The sequence below is a fragment of the Heptranchias perlo genome, chromosome 10 (genome assembly GCF_035084215.1).
Source record: "Heptranchias perlo isolate sHepPer1 chromosome 10, sHepPer1.hap1, whole genome shotgun sequence".
NCBI lineage: Eukaryota > Metazoa > Chordata > Chondrichthyes > Hexanchiformes > Hexanchidae > Heptranchias > Heptranchias perlo.
The window spans coordinates 50,879,628-50,897,947 of NC_090334.1; the positions used below are offsets into that span (position 1 = coordinate 50,879,628).

Below are 18,320 nucleotides of genomic sequence, written 5' to 3' on the forward strand. Positions count from 1 at the left end.
CTGTCCACAATGCCACCAATCTTGGTGTCATCTGCAAACTTACTAACCATGCCTCCTAAATTCTCATCCAAATCATTAATATAAATAACAAATAACAGCGGACCCAGCACCGATCCCTGAGGCACACCGCTGGTCACAGGCCTCCAGTTTGAAAAACAACCCTCTACAACCACCCTCTGTCTTCTGTCGTCAAGCCAATTTTGTATCCAATTGGAAACCTCACCTTGGATCCCGTGAGATTTAACCTTATGTAACAACCCACCATGCGGTACCTTGTCAAAGGCTTTGCTGAAGTCCATGTAGACCACGTCTACTGCACAGCCCTCATCTATCTTCTTGGTTACCCCTTCAAAAAACTCAATCAAATTCGTGAGACATGATTTTCCACTCATAAAACCATGCTAACTGTTCCTAATCAGTCCCTGCCTCTCCAAATGCCTGTAGATCCTGTCCCTCAGAATACCCTCTAACAACTTACCCACTACAGATGTCAGGCTCACCGGTCTGTAGTTCCCAGGCTTTTCCCTGCCGCCCTTCTTAAACAAAGGCACAACATTTGCTACCCTCCAATCTTCAGGCACCTCACCTGTAGCTGTCGATGATTCAAATATCTCTGCTAGGGGACCCGCAATTTCCTCCCTAACCTCCCATAACGTCCTGGAATACATTTCATCAGGTCCCGGAGATTTATCTACCTTGATGCGCGTTAAGACTTCCAGCGCCTCCCTCTCTGTAATATGTACACTCCTCAAGACATCACTATTTATTTCCCCAAGTTCCCTAACATCCATGCCTTTCTCAACCGTAAATACCGATGTGAAATATTCATTCAGGATCTCACCCATCTCTTGTGGTTCCGCACATAGATGACCTTGTTGATCCTTAAGAGGCCCTACTCTCTCCCTAGTTACTCTTTTGCCCTTTATGTATTTGTAGAAGCTCTTTGAATTCGCCTTTGCCTTATCTGCCAAAGCAATCTCATGTCCCCTTTTTGCCCTCCTGATTTCTCTCTTAACTCTACTCTGGCAATCTCTATACTCTTCAAGGGATCCACTTGATCCCAGCTGTCGATGCATGTCATATGCCTCCTTCTTCTTTTTGACTAGGGCCTCAATCTCCCGAGTCATCCAAGGTTCCCTACTTCTACCAGCCTTGCCCTTCACTTTATAAGGAATGTGCTTACCCTGAACCCTGGTTAACACACTTTTGAAAGCCTCCCACTTACCAGTCGTCCCTTTGCCTGCCAACAGACTCTCCCAATCAACTTCTGAAAGTTCCTGTCTAATACCATCAAAACTGGCCTTTCCCCAATTTAGAATTTTAACTTTTGGGCCAGACCTATCATTCTCCATAGCTATCTTAAAACTAATGGAATTATGATCACTGGTCCCAAAGTGATCCCTCACTAACACTTCTGTCACCTGCCCTTCCTTATTTCCCAAGAGGAGGTCAAGTTTTGCCCCCTCTCTAGTCGGGCCATCCACATACTGAATGAGAAATTCCTCCTGAATACACAACAAATTTCTCTCCATCCAAGCCCCTAATGCTATGGCTGTCCCAGTCAATGTTGGGAAAGTTAAAGTCCCCTACTATTACCACCCTATTTTTCTTGCAGCTGTCTGTAATCTCCTTACATATTTGCTCCTCAATTTCCCGTTGACTATTTGGGAGTCTGTAGTACAATCCTATCAAAGTGATCTCTCCCTTCTTATTTTTCAGTTCTACCCATATAGACTCAGTGGGAGAACCCTCGGATATATCCCCTCTCACTACTGCCGTGATGTTCTCCCTAATCAAGAACGCGACTCCCCCTCCTCTCTTACCTCCTGCTCTATCTTTCCTATAGCATCTGTACCCTGGAACATTGAGCTGCCAGTCCTGCCCCTCCCTTAGCCATGTTTCAGTAATAGCTATAACATCCCAGTCCCATGTACCCATCCATGCCCTGAGCTCATCTGCCTTGCCCATCAGACTTCTTGCATTGAAATAAATGCAGTTTAATCTAGACTTCCCTTGGTCTTTGCCCTGCTTTCTCAGACCATCTGTCCGGTCATGTTCTGTACACTCTCCCTTACTGCCTTTTGTTTCTGTCACCACTTTACTTCCCACTGACTTCCTGCATCGGTTCCTATCCCCCTGCCACATTAGTTTAAACCCTCCCCAACAGCACTAGCAAACACTCCCCCTAGGACATTGGTTCCAGTCCTGCCCAGATGCAGACCGTCCAATTTGTATTGGTCCCACCTCCCCCAGAACCGGTTCCAATGGCCCAGGAATTTGAATCCCTCCCTCTTGCACCATCTCTCAAGCCACGTATTCATCCTAGCTATCCTGTCATTGCTACTCTGACTAGCCCGTGGCACTGGTAGCAATCCTGAGATTACTATCTTTGAGGTCCTACTCTTTAGTTTAACTCCTAACTCCCTAAATTCAGCTTGTAGGACCTCATCCCATTTTTTACCTATATCGTTGGTACCTATATGCACCACGACAACTGGCTGTTCACCCTCCCCCTCCAGAATGTCCTGCAGCCGCTCCGAGACATCCCTGACCCTTGCACCAGGGAGGCAACATACCATCCTGGAGTCTCGGTTGCGTCCGCAGAAACGCCTGTCTATTCCCCTTACAATAGAGTCCCCTATCACTATAGCTCTGCCACTCTTAAGAAAAATAAAACTCTTTTTCTCCAAAAATCTTAAGAGGCATGCCAAGTTAGCGGATCTCAGCCAGGACCCAGGTAGGGGAACATTGATTGGCCTCAGTGTCCTCAGACTGGGGCATGAAAAATCATCCAAGGTTCCTGTGCCTGAAAGCTCTCCACTGACCCCTGCTGGAAAGTGTGAGAAAAAAAAAAGACAGACCAAAAGAAAATAAACAAGTTCAGATGTAATTGGTCATCCTACCCTAACCTCACCCCACTGACCTACCAACAGTCACTAGGTAGAAGAATAACTAGTACAAAGTACTAAAGATGCCCCAAACATCAGTGGAACTGTATCCCAGCATGAACAACATCCCCCACCCCTCCCTTGGAAAAGAAGGGGACTTATACTGAGGGTTGGGGAGAATAGCATTTTTTTTGATGTATTAATATTGTCTGCCTGGACAGAGGAAGGGGCTGGTCATAGCACATGAAGCAACTGAACACTGTCACTTGGCTCAAGTGTATAAATTGAAAACAAACTCATGGGGAGAAGTGTGGTGGCCCAGAGAATGAAGCAATAGCCTTCAAAAGAGCCTGGTGAATTGCAGTGAAAGTTCGCTGATGCAGCTGTAAGCTGTAAAGGAGATCAGCAACCACAAGAAGGGGCTGTCTGCGAAATGAAGGTAAGCAGGAAACTGCAGAAAAAGTATCAAGTGGACAGGGTTTTTTTTTGGTAGTTTCAGTTACTTCCCTTTTTCTAGAGAATTTCCTTTAGGGATTTGATGGAGAAACACAACAGGCTTGAGGCTTATTACTTAGCATGTACAATTTTAAGCAACAGGAAAGTAGTTCTGTTTTTAAAAATGGTATCGTACAGTTCCAGCGTCCATAACAATGGTATAAAAGTATTTTCCTAACAATATTTCCAGTCGCTTCAAAATGGCAACATTTCTCACAGAAAACGGAAGATCAGTTTTTTTGCAAATCCCACAACAATCTAAATCAAAACCATCATATTTTGTATCTTGTTTTTATATCACTTTGGAAAGATTGCATCAGCAGCCATAACTTGCATGAATGTGAAACCAATCAAAAAAAATGTGTTTGAGCACTGCCGCAACATTTCTGCATTAAAAAGAATTTGCACTTATAAAGTGCCTTTCTCAATCTCAGGACATCTCAAAGCACTTCACAGCCAATGAAGTAATTTTGACGTGTAGTCACTGTTGTAATACAGGGAAATGCAGCAGCCAATTTGCACACAGCAAGGTCTCACAAAAAACAGTGAGATAAATGACCGGCTAGCACTTGGGCAAGTATCAGCTGATCAGAGAGTCAGCATGGATTTGTGAAGGGTAGGTCATGTCTAACTAATCTAATTTAACTTTTTGAGGAGGTCACTAGCGTGATGGGTAGGAGTGTGTCTGGATGTTGTCCATATGTTCTTCTAGAAGGTATTTGATAAGGTTCTGCACAAGGGATTATTAGCACAAATGAGAGCGCGTGGTATTGGAGGTAATCTTGTGACATGGGTCAGTAACTGTTTCGGAAATAGGAGACAGAAGGTAGGGATAAAGGGTTCGTTCTCTGATTAACGGGATGTGGCAAGTGGTGTTCCCCAGGGATCTGGACTGCGGCCTCAGCTATTCACCATATATATTAATGCTTCCTACATACAACTGTGGCTACACTTCAAAAAGTACTTCATTGGCTGTAAAGTACTTCGCGTAGTCCTGAGATCGTGAAAGGTGCCATATAAATGCAAGGTCATTCATTCAATGACTTAGATGAAGGAACAGAGAGTTGCAGATCTCTTTTTATTTTCCCATCACAATTTTTCTTTGTTTTTTGTTTTTAAGGTCCCTTTATAACTTTCACCAATCCAAAATACAGTGCTCCCTGACTTTTGCAAAAACCCTCTTATGTTACTAGACACTAGGGGATATGCCAATCTTCCGATTTTCTTGCCTTTTAATGAAGAAGCACTGCAGTTCTGCTTTGGACAACTCTTTTCATTAGGTCTTTGTGGATCAATAGACATATCTGTGGCATAGGGACTTTATACATCTCCACAGCCCCAAACCATGCTAAAAAAAACACAGAAGTCCTGCCTGATGCCAACTGGTAAGTACAAGTCAGCAGAGTTTGCCTGTCAGCGCAAGTGAGCAGAATGTGCGCGCCCAGGAAGCTATCTAAAGGACAATGTGACTAAAAACTCACAGCTCCTTTATTTTTCACAACTGACAATCACATCCTATTTAAAAAATTTCCCCACCTTGTTCAGAGATTCATCAGAATTCTTCTCTCCTCATTTCCCAGAAGGGCCAGATACTTTCAGTGTATTACTTTTAATGCATAATATATCACACATTAATATTTTATATTCTTGTTGGTAAAAAGATACTGACTGACTTCCAGACTGAATCTGGCCAATTTAAACCAGACCATTGCAGGCCTGTGCTCGGTCTGCTGTCGGATGCTGCGCTGTTTGACGACGTGAACATTGACAGCACAGAGAAAAAAAGCAAAAAAAACCTAACAACTTTTAGTGTCCCACTGAGGCCATCCATTATAAGTGGGCCAGTTTCATGAATCTGTCCACATAGACAAAATGGGGTCAATTTTCGGATGGCCAAGCGTGGCGGGGGAGCTCCTAAAATTGGGGATTCCCGGAGCGGGTCCGGAGTCTGGCTCCAACTCGCCCACTTCCGGGTTCCCCAATCATGTAAATCGGTGCGCGTGCAGCCCCCGCACGCAGGACTCCCACCGGCAATCAAAGCCGGCGGGATCCCACTTAAGATCATTATCTGGGTACTTGAGGTCGTTTACAGACCTCATTAGTTGGAGATTTTAGGAGGATTCGGATTTTGGACTACCCAGAGCATGTTTCCCAAGCTGGGGGAAACACTCCCTGTTTAAACAGACGTGTTGCAGCCAGCAGCCAGTGGCAGCTGCAAAGGTCCATTTAACAGGTGCGGGGTAAACCCTCATTCATTGCAGCAGGACACTGTCACCTCAGACAAAGTTTTGCCTGCCACACCGTTGTCTCCACACTCCAAATCATACCCTGAACTCTGCTGTCCAAACACATTTACCTATTTTGTGAACCCCCTCACACTCACACCGTCAGGATGGGAGGGGGGCGAGGGGTGCCATTGCTGCATTCATCACTCCATTGGAGGACGAGCAACATCACCAACCTCGCCAGGCATGTCATCCACCTCCGCCACGTGGAGCTACAAAACACAGTGCTGTGCAACAGGCACCTGCACAAAGTAGTCATGCAACTACACATACACCCACTGTAGGGTGACATCAAGGGTGTTCATGGAGAACCTCATGAAAGGGCATTATTGCATAAGCCAGTCAAGAATGGCCAAGACGTGGCAGTAGTGGTGACAATATAATATGTAATGTGAGTTGATCAGAAATCAAATATAAGTAAAAACTGTGACAAACCCTCAAACACCTTTGTGCATCCCCTTCATGCTCATGACATATTTGCCTTATGCTTCCTACTACACATATGTGATGCATGCCCTGTGGCTGCTGCACAGGTAGTGGCAGGTTGGGAGAGGCTGACCGTGAAAGAGGTGCATCAGAGGGTGAGTATGAGACAGAGCCATGAGATTGTATGAGGATTGGGTTGAGTGATAGTGGTGGGATGAGTACTGGTGAGGTAAGTGCAGGTAAGATAAGAATGAGCTTTGAGTGGGTGTGAGGGCTGATGTGATAGAGTTGTGTTGGCAGTGCAGAAGGAGATGTGGGGTGGGGGCGGTGATGTGGCAGACGGAGTGTAGGGGAATGAGTAAGTATACTCACTTCGGCTGACCTACTTAGGTCATTGAAGCGCCTCCTGCACTGTATGCAGGTGCATGATATGTTGGTGGTGTTGGTGACCTCCTCTGCCACCTCGAGCCAGGCCTTTGTGGTGGCAGAGGCAGGCCACTTCCTCCCATCCGCCAGAGAGAAGATCTCAGTCCTCCCCCTCCTCCTCACCTCATCCAGTAGGACCTGGAGTGAGGCATCATTAAACCTGGGAGCAGCCTTCCCTCTGGGCTGCTCCATGCTGTAATTTTGGCTCCTTTCTGCAGCATCAGTCAGTGGAGGATTGCCCCTTTAAACAGGGCTCCTCCAGCTGACAGCCTATGATGCGGGTGCGCAGTCCACTCGCTGCGCAGCTTTCCAGCGGGAAACCCGAAAGCCAAGGTAAGTGGCTTCAATTTACTTGCAATTGCGTGGGGAACCCACCAATTTTACTGGGCAGGTTACCCACGTGCCCAGTCGACCCCCCGCTGGCAACCCGCCTCCCTCCTAATATCGGGCCCAATACATCAAATCTTGGACTCAAGTTCTGGATCTCAGTAAAGCCACAACAGAAGTAATTGGTTCAAAAATTTTGAAATTGGCAGCAGCTCAGCAGCCCATGCTACAAAAAAAATCATTCAACAAATCCTTCTCAGAAGGCAGCAGTCAGGAAAGCTGCCAGCTATTTTTTTCAATTGTTAGAATAGTTCATAGTGGGGGTAATATATTAGCATGGATTGAGATTGGTTAACGGACAGAAAACAGAGAGTAGGAATAAACGAGTCATTTTCGGGTTGGTTGGTTGTAACTAGTGAAGTGCCAGCTGTTTACAATATATATCAATGACTTAGATGAGGTGACCAAGTGTAATGTATCCAAGTTTGCTGATGATACAAAGCTAGGTGGGAAAGTAAGCTGTGAGGAGGACACAGAGTCTGCAAAGGGATATAGATAGGTTAAGTGAGTGGGCGAGAAGATGGCAAATGGAGTATAATGTGGAGAAATGTGAAATTATCCACTTTGGTATTAAGAATAGAAAAGCAAAATATTTTTTTAAAAGATGAGAGACTAAGAAATATTGGTAAAGGGATTTGGTTATCCTTGTACACGAATCATAGAAAGTTAAAATGCAGGTGCAGTAAGCAATTAGGAAGGCAAATGGTACTTTAGCCTTTATTGCAAGGGGGTTGGAGTATAAGAGCAAGGTGGTCTTGCTGCAAGGAACGAAGTACTCAAAATTGGAAAACAATCAAACTATAACTTACCTTTAATTTCCACTTCAGCATTGACAAGTGGATGCATGTTAGGTGAAGAAAATGCAGTAAAACTGCCAGCATCTATTTTTGTCACCCGATTTCCTCTGTATAATTTGTGTTGAAAATATAGACTAACCTAAATAATGAAACAAGAAGTCAGCAAAGCCAATAAAAGGTAACAAATAGGCTACTCCATTACCATATCAAACAAGATCAGACATCTGGGGCTCGATTTTGCGATCGCGTTTCCGGCGGGTTCCCAGCGGGGTGGCCCCGAAAATCCCGATATCCGGTCACATGACCGGATCGCGACGAAATCCCGGCCACTTCCGGGTACCGCGCTGACGTGCGGGGCTGCGCGCGCAACCCCCGCTGGTGGGAATCCCGCAGGCAATTAAAGCCAGCGGGGTTCCACTTGAGAGTACTTACCTTGCTCGTTGTGGTCAGTTAATGAGCTGAAGCAGCTGTCAAAAGAGGAAGTGTGGGATTTTAGGTTCAAGGCAGTGAGTTTCACACACCGGGGGAAACAGTACCTTTCCAACCAGGCGTGTTGCAGCCAGCAGCCTGTGGCAGGTGCCAAGGTGCGCTCCACGGGGGACAGCCCTCACCCACGCAGGAGGCCACCGCGTCACATAGGGCAACCCCTGCCCTCCACCACCCCCCGCCAAGCCAGAGGACAGACCGACACGAAACCGCAGCCCCAGTCCGAGGACCCACCCACCTACCCTGCACAACCCCTCAGACCAACACCTGCCAGATGGGTGGTGCGTTGACATCGTCGGAGGACGAACAGGATGACCAGCCCCAGCAGCCTCGCAGTCCACGCCGTCCGCCTCGGAGAGGTGGGGCCCCCCAACACGGTGCTGCGGCACACCCACCTGCACAGCAGGAGGGAGGGCAACCGCAGAGAGAGATGCGTCGCAGGAGGCACTACCCTCCGCACAGGGTGTACAGAGCGAGGCTCAGCTTCATGGACCTCTCCGAGGAGCAGTGCATACGGAGGCTCAGAGTCAATCGCCAGGTGGTCGCCGACATCTGCAGCCTCCTTAACGACGAGCTGCTCCCTGATGGACCAAGCAGCATCTTCCTACCTGTCGCCGTCAAAGTCACCACTGCCCTCAACTTCTTCGCATCCGGTTCCTTCCAGGGTGCCACCGGGGACATCACCGGGGTCTGTCAGTCCTCTGCACACAAGTGCATAAGGCAGGTCACCGATGGGTTGTTCCGCAGGGCCTCCCACTACATCAACTTCGCCATGGACGAGCGCAGCCAGATGGAGAGGGCGGTTGGATTCCATGCCATGGCCGGCTTCCCACGGGTGCAGGGTGCAATCGACTGCACCCACATCGCAATACGGGCACCTCCGCATGAGCCAGGGCTGTTCATCAACAGGAAGGGGTATCACTCCATGAACGCCCAGCTCATCTGTGACCACCGCCAGAGATTCCTACACGTGTGCGCCAGATACCCCGGCAGCTGCCACGATGCCTTCGTCCTCAGGGAGTCCGCCGTCCCGCCCATCCTGCAGGCACCCAACGCCGGCAACGGCTGGCTCCTCGGCGACAAGGGGTATCCCCTCCACACGTGGCTCATGACACCTCTGAGGAACCCCATCACCGAGCCGGAGCGTCGGTACAATGACAGCCACACTGCTACCAGGTCTACAATTGAGCAGACCATAGGGGCTTCTCAAGATGCGCTTCTCAAGATGCGCTTCAGGTGCCTTGATCGTTCTGGGGGAGCGCTGCAATACACACCATTCAGAGTGGGACGAATCATAGTTGTCTGCTGTGCCCTGCACAACATGGCCCAACAGAGAGGGGTGCCGCTGGAGGAGGCCCCATCCACACCCGCCACCCACATTGAGGAAGGCGAGGGCGAGGAGGAGGTGGAGGAGGAGGAGGAGGAGGCGGAGGAGGAGGACGCGCCAGAGGATGTTGGACGACCCATGCGCCGAGCCGCGACTCACCGGGATGGTCGCCGGGCCAGGGAGGCACTCATACGTCAACGGTTCTCCTAGAGTCAGACACTGCGAGGCGCTCGCATCTCCTCACCTGCACATGCGAGCGGCCATACCAGCCCCCTCCACTGAAAAGTGCTGCCAGTAATCCTGCACCCACAGCAGTGTGCCCAATGGGTGGCAGCAGGTGTTCGCCGTCATGATGGCCTCCACGGAACGCACCTATTGCACAAGCCGCGGAAGAATGGACGAGAGGTGGCAGGAGTGGTGAGAATAGACTATTTAATATCTCGAATGTGACATTATATAAGAAAAAAAGTACAAAATAATAAACACCCTGGTGTATTCCCTTTGTGATTATAAGGCCTTTGCAATTCTTTTCCGGGAACCCCTACGTGGTGATACCCCTGTGGCTCCAGCAGAGGTAGTGGCAGGTTGCTCGTCTTCTTGCCTTGACCGGGTAGATGCTTTTGGCGGACGGCCCCTGGGTTTCGGTGCCCGTGACGGCACCTCCACAGACTGCTCCTCCTGTACCGGGGCAGGGGCAGACTCGGCCACCTGGAGAGGAGGCACCATTGCGGGTACTGGTTGAGAGGTGGGCGACGGGTGGGACGTGGGGGCGCCTTGAGAGGCGTCCCCGCTTCCATGTCCCCGGTCACCATCATCCCTCTCTTGGCCTCGGCCCACATCACCCCTTCCACCCTGCTGGACGGCAGTTTGGATGGCATGTGTGAGGCCTTGCAAGGCCACCCCTAGTGTATCCCTCAGCCTGTTGATGGCGTCGGAATGTTGCTCACCCTGAATCCGTACAGACGTTGTCAGGGCCTGCATGGACTCGATCTGGAGCTGTGCGTGACGCTCGAGGGAGGCCAGCCTGTCCTCCACCGCAGACAGTCCCGCACCTACCTGCGACACTGTGTCGCCGGTACCCTCCTGTGCCTGCGCCACCAATGCCCACATGCAGGAGGTGGACTCCTCCATCGCCTGCGCTATTGTGGACAATGCGCGCGGCACCTCTGCCAGTACCTCAGCAATTAGCTGGTGGCCCTCGACGACTCTCCTTTTCACTGGTGGCCCCCTGGGTTCAGCATCTGGGTCCGGCTGAGCGGAGCCTGGAGATGAGTGCTCCCTCCGTCGCGGACCCTCCGCGGCTGCCCCTGCCACCAGGGTCTGCTCATGCTCACTCGTGCGCGGTGACTCACCAAGTGCTACCCCAACTAGTTGGCGAGGGGGACCCACCGAGGTGCGTGTCTCTGCGCTGGTGGATGGTTGGCTCTGATGTGACAATGCACCCTCAGAGACCGCCATGTCCTCTGAGGAATCGCCCTCCACGATCGCTTCACCCAAAGACGGACCTGCAAGAGAACAGAGGGCACTTTGAGGCATGTGGACCAACTTGACAGTGCGCCTGATGGCAGGTGATGAGACGGTAACTCGCGATCATGGGTGTTGAGTGTCAGCTTTCCCTTACCAGCCGTTTCGGCAGCGACACACTCGCCATCGGCCACCGACAGGCAATGTCGCGTGCGGGCGAGGTCGAGCGCCTCCACCTCTGCGTCGGTGAGCTCCACCACTTGCGGCGGCCCACCTCCGGTGCGTGCCCTTTCCCTATTGTTCTTGCTTCTCTTCTCCTGTGAAGGCAAAACACAGATGTGTGAGTGGGTGCGTATTGCATCGTGAGACGCATCGAGCATCGGTGTGGTTGGGTTGAGCGTGGCGCGGATGGATGGGAGGAAGCGTGGGCCACGTGCCCATCCCATTGCATGGGGATTGGGGTGTGTGGTAGTGTTCGGGTGGGGTCAGGGACGGTGGGTACTTGCGTGCATGGCGAGGATGGTGAATGAGTGGCTGTGAGGATTGCTGATGGAGCGCAGTGGTGGCTGTGCAGGAGGGGGTTGTGATCTGTTTGGCGTGATGGTGGGGACGGGATGTGGGAGGGTGCGTTGGTGTACTCACCTTGCCAGACCTAGTCAGGTCATTGAAGCGCTTGCGGCACTGCTCCCAAGTCCTTGGGGTGTTGCCCCTGCTGCTCACCTCCGCCGCCACCTCTGCCCATGCCTTCCTGGTTGCGGCGGCAGGGAACTTGCGTCCATCTTCTGGGAAGAGTGTTTCCCTCCTCCTCCTCACGCCCTCCAGCATCAGCTGCAGTGCCAGGTCTGAAAAACGGGGCGCAGCCTTTCCCCTTTGCTGAGCCATCGTCTCAAACCGCTTGCTTGTAGCAGGAGGGGCTTTGGGAGACTGCCCCTTTAACTGGAGCTCCTACATCGCGTCGACGGTACTGCGCATGCGCAGCCGGCCGGCACGCAGCTGGGGAGCGCAGAACCCGGAAGCAGGGCTTAATCAGGTCAATTATCCTGCGATCGCGTGGGGGACGCACACGATTAGCCGTCCGCGTTTTCCACGCTCCCGGAGGACCACCCGCTGGCCTGCTAAATTCGAGCCCCTGAACTCAGTGGAGTTTGCACACTTACCTCTGGTATTACAAACTGGCCAGCAATCAGCAGTGCCCCAAGCAAGTTATCATGGCCATCATTTCTCATCTCATAGATGGGAACCTGGAAGAACAGAAGCAGTTGTAAAATCTGATTTGGCATGGCAGAAAGTACATAATAGGGACAAGTGCAATACCAGATTTATTGGTTAGAGATTAGGGAGTAAACTGAATGGCTGTTTTGCATTTTTTTTTGTTATACTAGATAACCCTCTCTTTCTGCTTTCCCCCCAAAAAAGTTATTTTCTCCTCCCTCTCTGGTTTCACCAGACCACACAATACCTGTGGCCAAGGGAACAGGTAAACAACCTACTCTCAGTGATGAATCTCCCAATTGTTTCAACTCCCTCTGAGAAAATGACTGGTTTCTGCTCTGAATTATCCAACAAACGCACAACTGGACAGTGTGAGGGCCCACAGATGTGATCCCATATCCCACAGCTCTACATTAGGGCAGCTTAGCATCTCTGCTCCTACATTGTCTTTCATTATGCCTCTGTGAAGCACCTTGGGACATTTTCTTTACATTAAAGGGGCTATATAAATGCAAGTTTTTATTGTCATTATTCTTATGTTTTTATTCAGTAATCCAAAGTTTAGAGTGAGTGCTAAAGGACTTCCTTACAGATAAAGCTAGAAGGAAACATTTAATGTAATGCCAATCCTATCTGTTTCAAAATTATTGGAGATGGGTAATGAGAGAAAAGCCATTAATGAGAATTACATTAAAACAAAAACATCAATCAGATCTGTTTATAAATAAAAGTGAGACGTGTTTTCAAGTCTACTCATTTTTATTTGAATTAAAAGTTCCTCCTTTCCATTTTGATGATGTTTTTGAGGGTGTCACCATTGTGAAGTTAAAACTATCAAAACTGCCATTGGTTCAGTTTGTTCTGCCATACCAAATATGACAGCACAGATTCTAGTTTCAGGAAACCACCTCTTTGTACCACAAACCTCGCTTGAGCATTTTACAGAGGGGGTCTTGTTATGTTTGCAGGTTGGTGAAGTCTGTGCATGCAACAATCCTGGTGGTAACCTTCACCTTTGGTGGCACTGTATTCAGTAGAGATGGGGCACTATTATTGGCACTTCCCCATTCTGAATGGGGAGGCAAGGTGGTTAAAAGTGATTCTCAGCCTGAAATCGACCCGGGCGGGTACAGGGTAGTTTGCTACATTTAAAAAGCATAAAAATATATCAGCAGCTCTAGCGCACCTTTGCAAATGGAGAATTTTTTTTTTAAAAAACTCGGTTGCATATTCCCTAATCAAAGTCCTTGGTGCTATATTGGCAATCATGCTCAAAGGCCTTAACAATAGCTAACGTGAGAAATGGAGAACTTCGCACTGGTTCAGTGTGTCCTGAGGTGAGTGAAGGAACATTATTGGAATAGAGCAAATTTATCCCACCACTATGGCACCAATGACAGACATGCAACCACCCTACTTTTAAACAGTAAAGCTCAAAATACTATCTTCACACACAACACAAGTTTGGGGAAATAAAATCCATGGCCTACAACTTTACAACTAACTTCTTAGTTAGTTGTTCACAGTTGAAATGGACATAGTATAAAAGTTTGAAATGCCCATTAAGCTTTAATAAAATTCTCCTGATAAAGCTGTATATTATAAACTTTATTATGAAACTAATGAAATGAATAAAGAATTACTTATTTTACAGCAATTTTCTTGTAGCCATTCCAAGTTCCTCAGAAAATCAAAAGGGCTGGTGGAACGTGTGTATAATCATAAAATGAAGAATTTGCATTCTCCATTATCTCTTGTAATCACAGTGCTTGGACTTATGAAGACCTTACCTGGAAATAGAAGCACATTTACAAGGCTTCTGGGCCTGTGCAAAAAATTCAAGTGCTGGTTTTGAAAGCTAATCAAAATTGTAGTGTGACTATTCAGTGTTTCAAAGAGGAAGGCTAATAATGTTAAGCAATGAAAATTCCTTCCTTAAATTAAATTTTATCCAGGCTGTAAGCAATTCTCTCTCTCTCTCTCTGCACCATATATTTGTCCTTGAGTGTTTATCTAATGCCCTCTTAAATATTGATTAAGCTTCAATTGCCACCTATGACAATACATTCCATGTCAATAACCCTTTCCATCAAAAAATTCTTCTATCTTACCCTTAATGCTTCCAATATTAATCTCAAATTCATGCCTCATTGTTATCAATTCAGCAGCCTGTGGAAATAAACTTTGACTATTTACGCACTCAAAACTTTGAACACTTCTATAAGATCCCCCTTAACCATCTCTGCTCCAGTGAATACTTGTAAACAATTTTACAACACCAAGTTATAGTCCAGCAATTTTATTTTAAATTCACAAGCTTTCGGAGGCTTCCTCCTTCGTCAGGTAAATGTTCAGGAGCTCCTTGAAGCCTACGCATTTATACATATAGAACAATACATGGTGTTTACAGACTGCCCCTGCAACTGCCCGTTGCCAAGGCAATCACCGTGTTCAGACAGAGAGGTGTCACCTGCAGAACCCCCGAATACACATTCAACAAAAAAACAAACAGGAGAAAAAAAAACAGAGAGAGGCAGAGACATCCGGAAGGCAGAGAAAGCCAGCAAATGACCCATTATATTAAAAACAGATAACATTTGTTCGCTGGTGGGGTAACGTGTAGCGTGACATGAACCCAAGATCCCGGTTGAGGCCGTCCTCATGGGTGCGGAACTTGGCTATCAATTTCTGCTCGACGATTTTGCGTTGTCGTGTGTCTCGAAGGCCGCCTTGGAGTACGCTTACCCGAAGGTCGGTGGATGAATGTCCATGACTGCTGAAGTGTTCCCCGACTGGGAGGGAACCCTCCTGTTTGGCGATTGTTGCGCGGTGTCCGTTCATCCGTTGTCGCAGCGTCTGCATAGTCTCGCCAATGTACCATGCTCTGGGGCATCCTTTCCTGCAACGTATGAGGTAGACAACGTTGGCCGAGTCACAGGAGTATGAACCATGCACCTGGTGGGTGGTGTCCTCTCGTGTGATGGTGGTATCTGTGTCGATGATCTGGCATGTCTTGCAGAGGTTACCGTGGCAGGGTTGTGTGGTGTCGTGGACGCTGTTCTCTTGAAAGCTAGGTAATTTGCTGCGAACGATGGTCTGTTTGAGGTTGGGTGGCTGTTTAAAGGCGAGTAGTGGAGGTGTGGGGATGGCCATAGCGAGGTGTTTGTCCTCATTGATGACATGTTGAAGGCTGCGGAGAACATGGCGTAGTTTCTCCGCTCCGGGGAAGTACTGGACGACAAAGGGTACTCTGTTGGTTGCGTCCCGTGTTGGTCTCCTGAGTGAATACAGCCCTCATTTTTAACTCTCTCATCAAACCTATATCTTCTCATTCCTAGTAATGCCCTACTGAATGCACTGTGCCTTTTTATATGGCTAAAATATATTTTCTCCAATGAATGTACTATTCTATATATTCCATATATTAGTACTAGTTATGTATTTTATATTTAATTTGTAATATATTGAACAGCATATCCATTTTATTAGATAGATATTCACTCCAGCTGTGGTGGGTTTTTTTTTTAAGAACAGTTTAATCATCACCTCCTTGCCTTGTACTCAATGTTCTTACATATAAAAAACAGAATCCTATTTGCTCTTTTATGCCTTTTCCCATCCGCAGTCCTACCTTTAAAGATCTGTAATGCTGCACTCCACTGTTACATTTCCATTTTATCTCCAAAATGTTCCACTTCACAATTTATCCACTTGATTGAATTTGCTGCCCACTCTCCTACACCTGTCATAGAGTCATAGAAGTTTACAACATGGAAACAGGCCCTTCGGCCCAACATGTCCATGTCGCCCAGTTTATACCACTAAGCTAGTCCCAGTTGCCTGCATTTGGCCCATATCCCTCTATACCCATCTTACCCATGTAACTGTCCAAATGCTTTTTAAAAGACAAAATTGTACCCGCCTCCACTACTGCCTCTGGCAGCTCGTTCCAGACACTCATCACCCTTTGAGTGAAAAAATGGCCCCTCTGGACCCTTTTGGATCTCTCACCTCTCACCTTAAATCTATGCCCCCTCGTTATAGACTCCCCTACCTTTGGGAAAAGATTTTGACTATCTACCTTATCTATGCCCCTCATTATTTTATAGACTTCTATAAGATCACCCTTAAACCTCCTACTCTCCAGGGAAAAAAGTCTCAGTCCATCCAACCTCTCCCTATAAGTCAAACCATCAAGTCCCGGTAGCATCCTAGTAAATCTTTTCTGCACTCTTTCTAGTTTAATAATATCCTTTCTATAATAGGGTGACCAGAACTGTACACAGTATTCCAAGTGTGGCCTAACTAATGTCTTGTACAACTTCAACAAGACATCCCAACTCCTGAATTCAATGTTCTGACCAATGAAACCAACCATGCTAACTGTTCCTAATCAGTCCCTGCCTCTCCAAATGCCTGTAGATCCTGTCCCTCAGAATACCCTCTAACAACTTACCACTACAGATGTCAGGCTTTTCCCTGCCTGCCTTCTTAAACAAAGGCACAACATTTGCTACCCTCCAATCTTCAGGCACCTCACCTGTAGCTGTCGATGATTCAAATATCTCTGCTAGGGGACCTGCAATTTCTTCCCTAACCTCCCATAACGTCCTGGGATACATTTCATCAGGTCCCGGAGATTTATCTACCTTGATGCGCGTTAAGACTTCCAGCGCCTCCCTCTCTGTAATATGTACACTCCTCAAAACATCACTATTTATTTCCCCAAGTTCCCTAACATCCATGCCTTTCTCAACCGTAAATACCGATGCGAAATATTCATTTAGGATCTCACCCATCTCTTGTGGTTCCGCCACAAGATGACCTTGTTGATCCTTAAGAGGCCCTACTCTCTCCCTAGTTACTCTTTTGCCCTTTACGTATTTGTAGAAGCTCTTTGGATTCTCCTTTGCCTTATCTGCCAAAGCAATCTCATGTCCCCTTTTTGCCCTCCTGATTTCTCTCTTAACTCTACTCCGGCAATCTCTATACTCTTCAAGGGATCCACTTGATCCCAGCTGTCGATGCATGTCATATGCCTCCTTCTTCTTTTTGACTAGGGCCTCAATCTCTCGAGTCATCCAAGGTTCCCTACTTCTACCAGCCTTGCCCTTCACTTTATAAGGAATGTGCTTACCCTGAACCCTGGTTAACACACTTTTGAAGGCCTCCCACTTACCAGATGTCCCTTTGCCTGCCAAAAGACTCTCCCAATCAACTTCTGAAAGTTCCTGTCTAATACCATCAAAATTGGCCTTTCCCCAATTTAGTTCTCTTGCAATATCCCAAATATTGCTGTTTGATAGTGTTCTCACTCCTAAGTAAATGAATCTGTAAATGTTTACACATTTACTTGGTAAAACACCAGTTTATCTTGTGCAGGGTCATAGAATTACTGGATTTAGTGGTAAATGATATTCTTTCCTGCATTGGCACAGGTAATGAGGCTGATTTTCCTCTTTAATGATTGGGTGTAATGCATCGTCCACACGAAAAGACAAGAGGAAAATCGGGCAGGGAGGATCATCCACTCATAATAAAACCCGTCTGATTTTCTTTCTATTAATTTAAATGGACCGAAAGCTGGACAGGCTCTGTTGTGGCCGGGGGATCCTCCTCATCTGATTTTCCTACTTGTACTTGGCCTGGAAGAAGCTTTATGCTTAAGTGCTATAAAGAAAAATCTGTCCTAATGTTTACATTTGTATTAGTGGGTGCAGTGATGCAACTGAAGGATGTCACAAGAGCTTCTTCCCTTCCCCCAACCAATGTGGAGATACACCATTTTTCAAATGTGCTTTCATTGTTCAAACACAACAAGCAAAGTACAAATAATCAGAAATTAGAAGCATCACTCCAATATTGAAGACCACAAGTAAGTCATAAAAGTACTGATACAGAAATCACTAGAGTAAAAAGAAAAATAAATAAAGCTATCTAAAGAAAAAGAGCAGACATTAGTTTTAAGCAGTTAACCCAGGGCTCAAAGCTAGCAACTTAAATGGGGTTCAATCAATTAAAAACAATTTAAAGAAGGCTATCACTCAGTCATACTAAAAGAATGTTACCATTCCTAGGACAGTTCACATAGTAATGGATAACTGCCTATCAGGATCTAAACATGTAT

At 47.3% G+C, this 18,320-nt stretch overlaps 1 protein-coding gene across 3 annotated transcripts in view; it reads right to left on the reverse strand.

The window, feature by feature from the left end:
* aspg (asparaginase homolog (S. cerevisiae)) overlaps positions 1-18,320 on the reverse strand; it is a 102,538-nt gene that overhangs the window by 62,345 nt on the left and 21,873 nt on the right. For all 3 annotated transcript variants that reach the window (XM_067991719.1, XM_067991718.1, XM_067991717.1), the window contains exons 5-6: positions 12,139-12,222; positions 7,717-7,843 (exon numbers count right to left, since the gene is read on the reverse strand). In XM_067991719.1, coding sequence (XP_067847820.1) covers positions 7,717-7,843; positions 12,139-12,222 — 211 coding nt within the window. The remainder of the gene's footprint in view (positions 1-7,716; positions 7,844-12,138; positions 12,223-18,320) is intronic.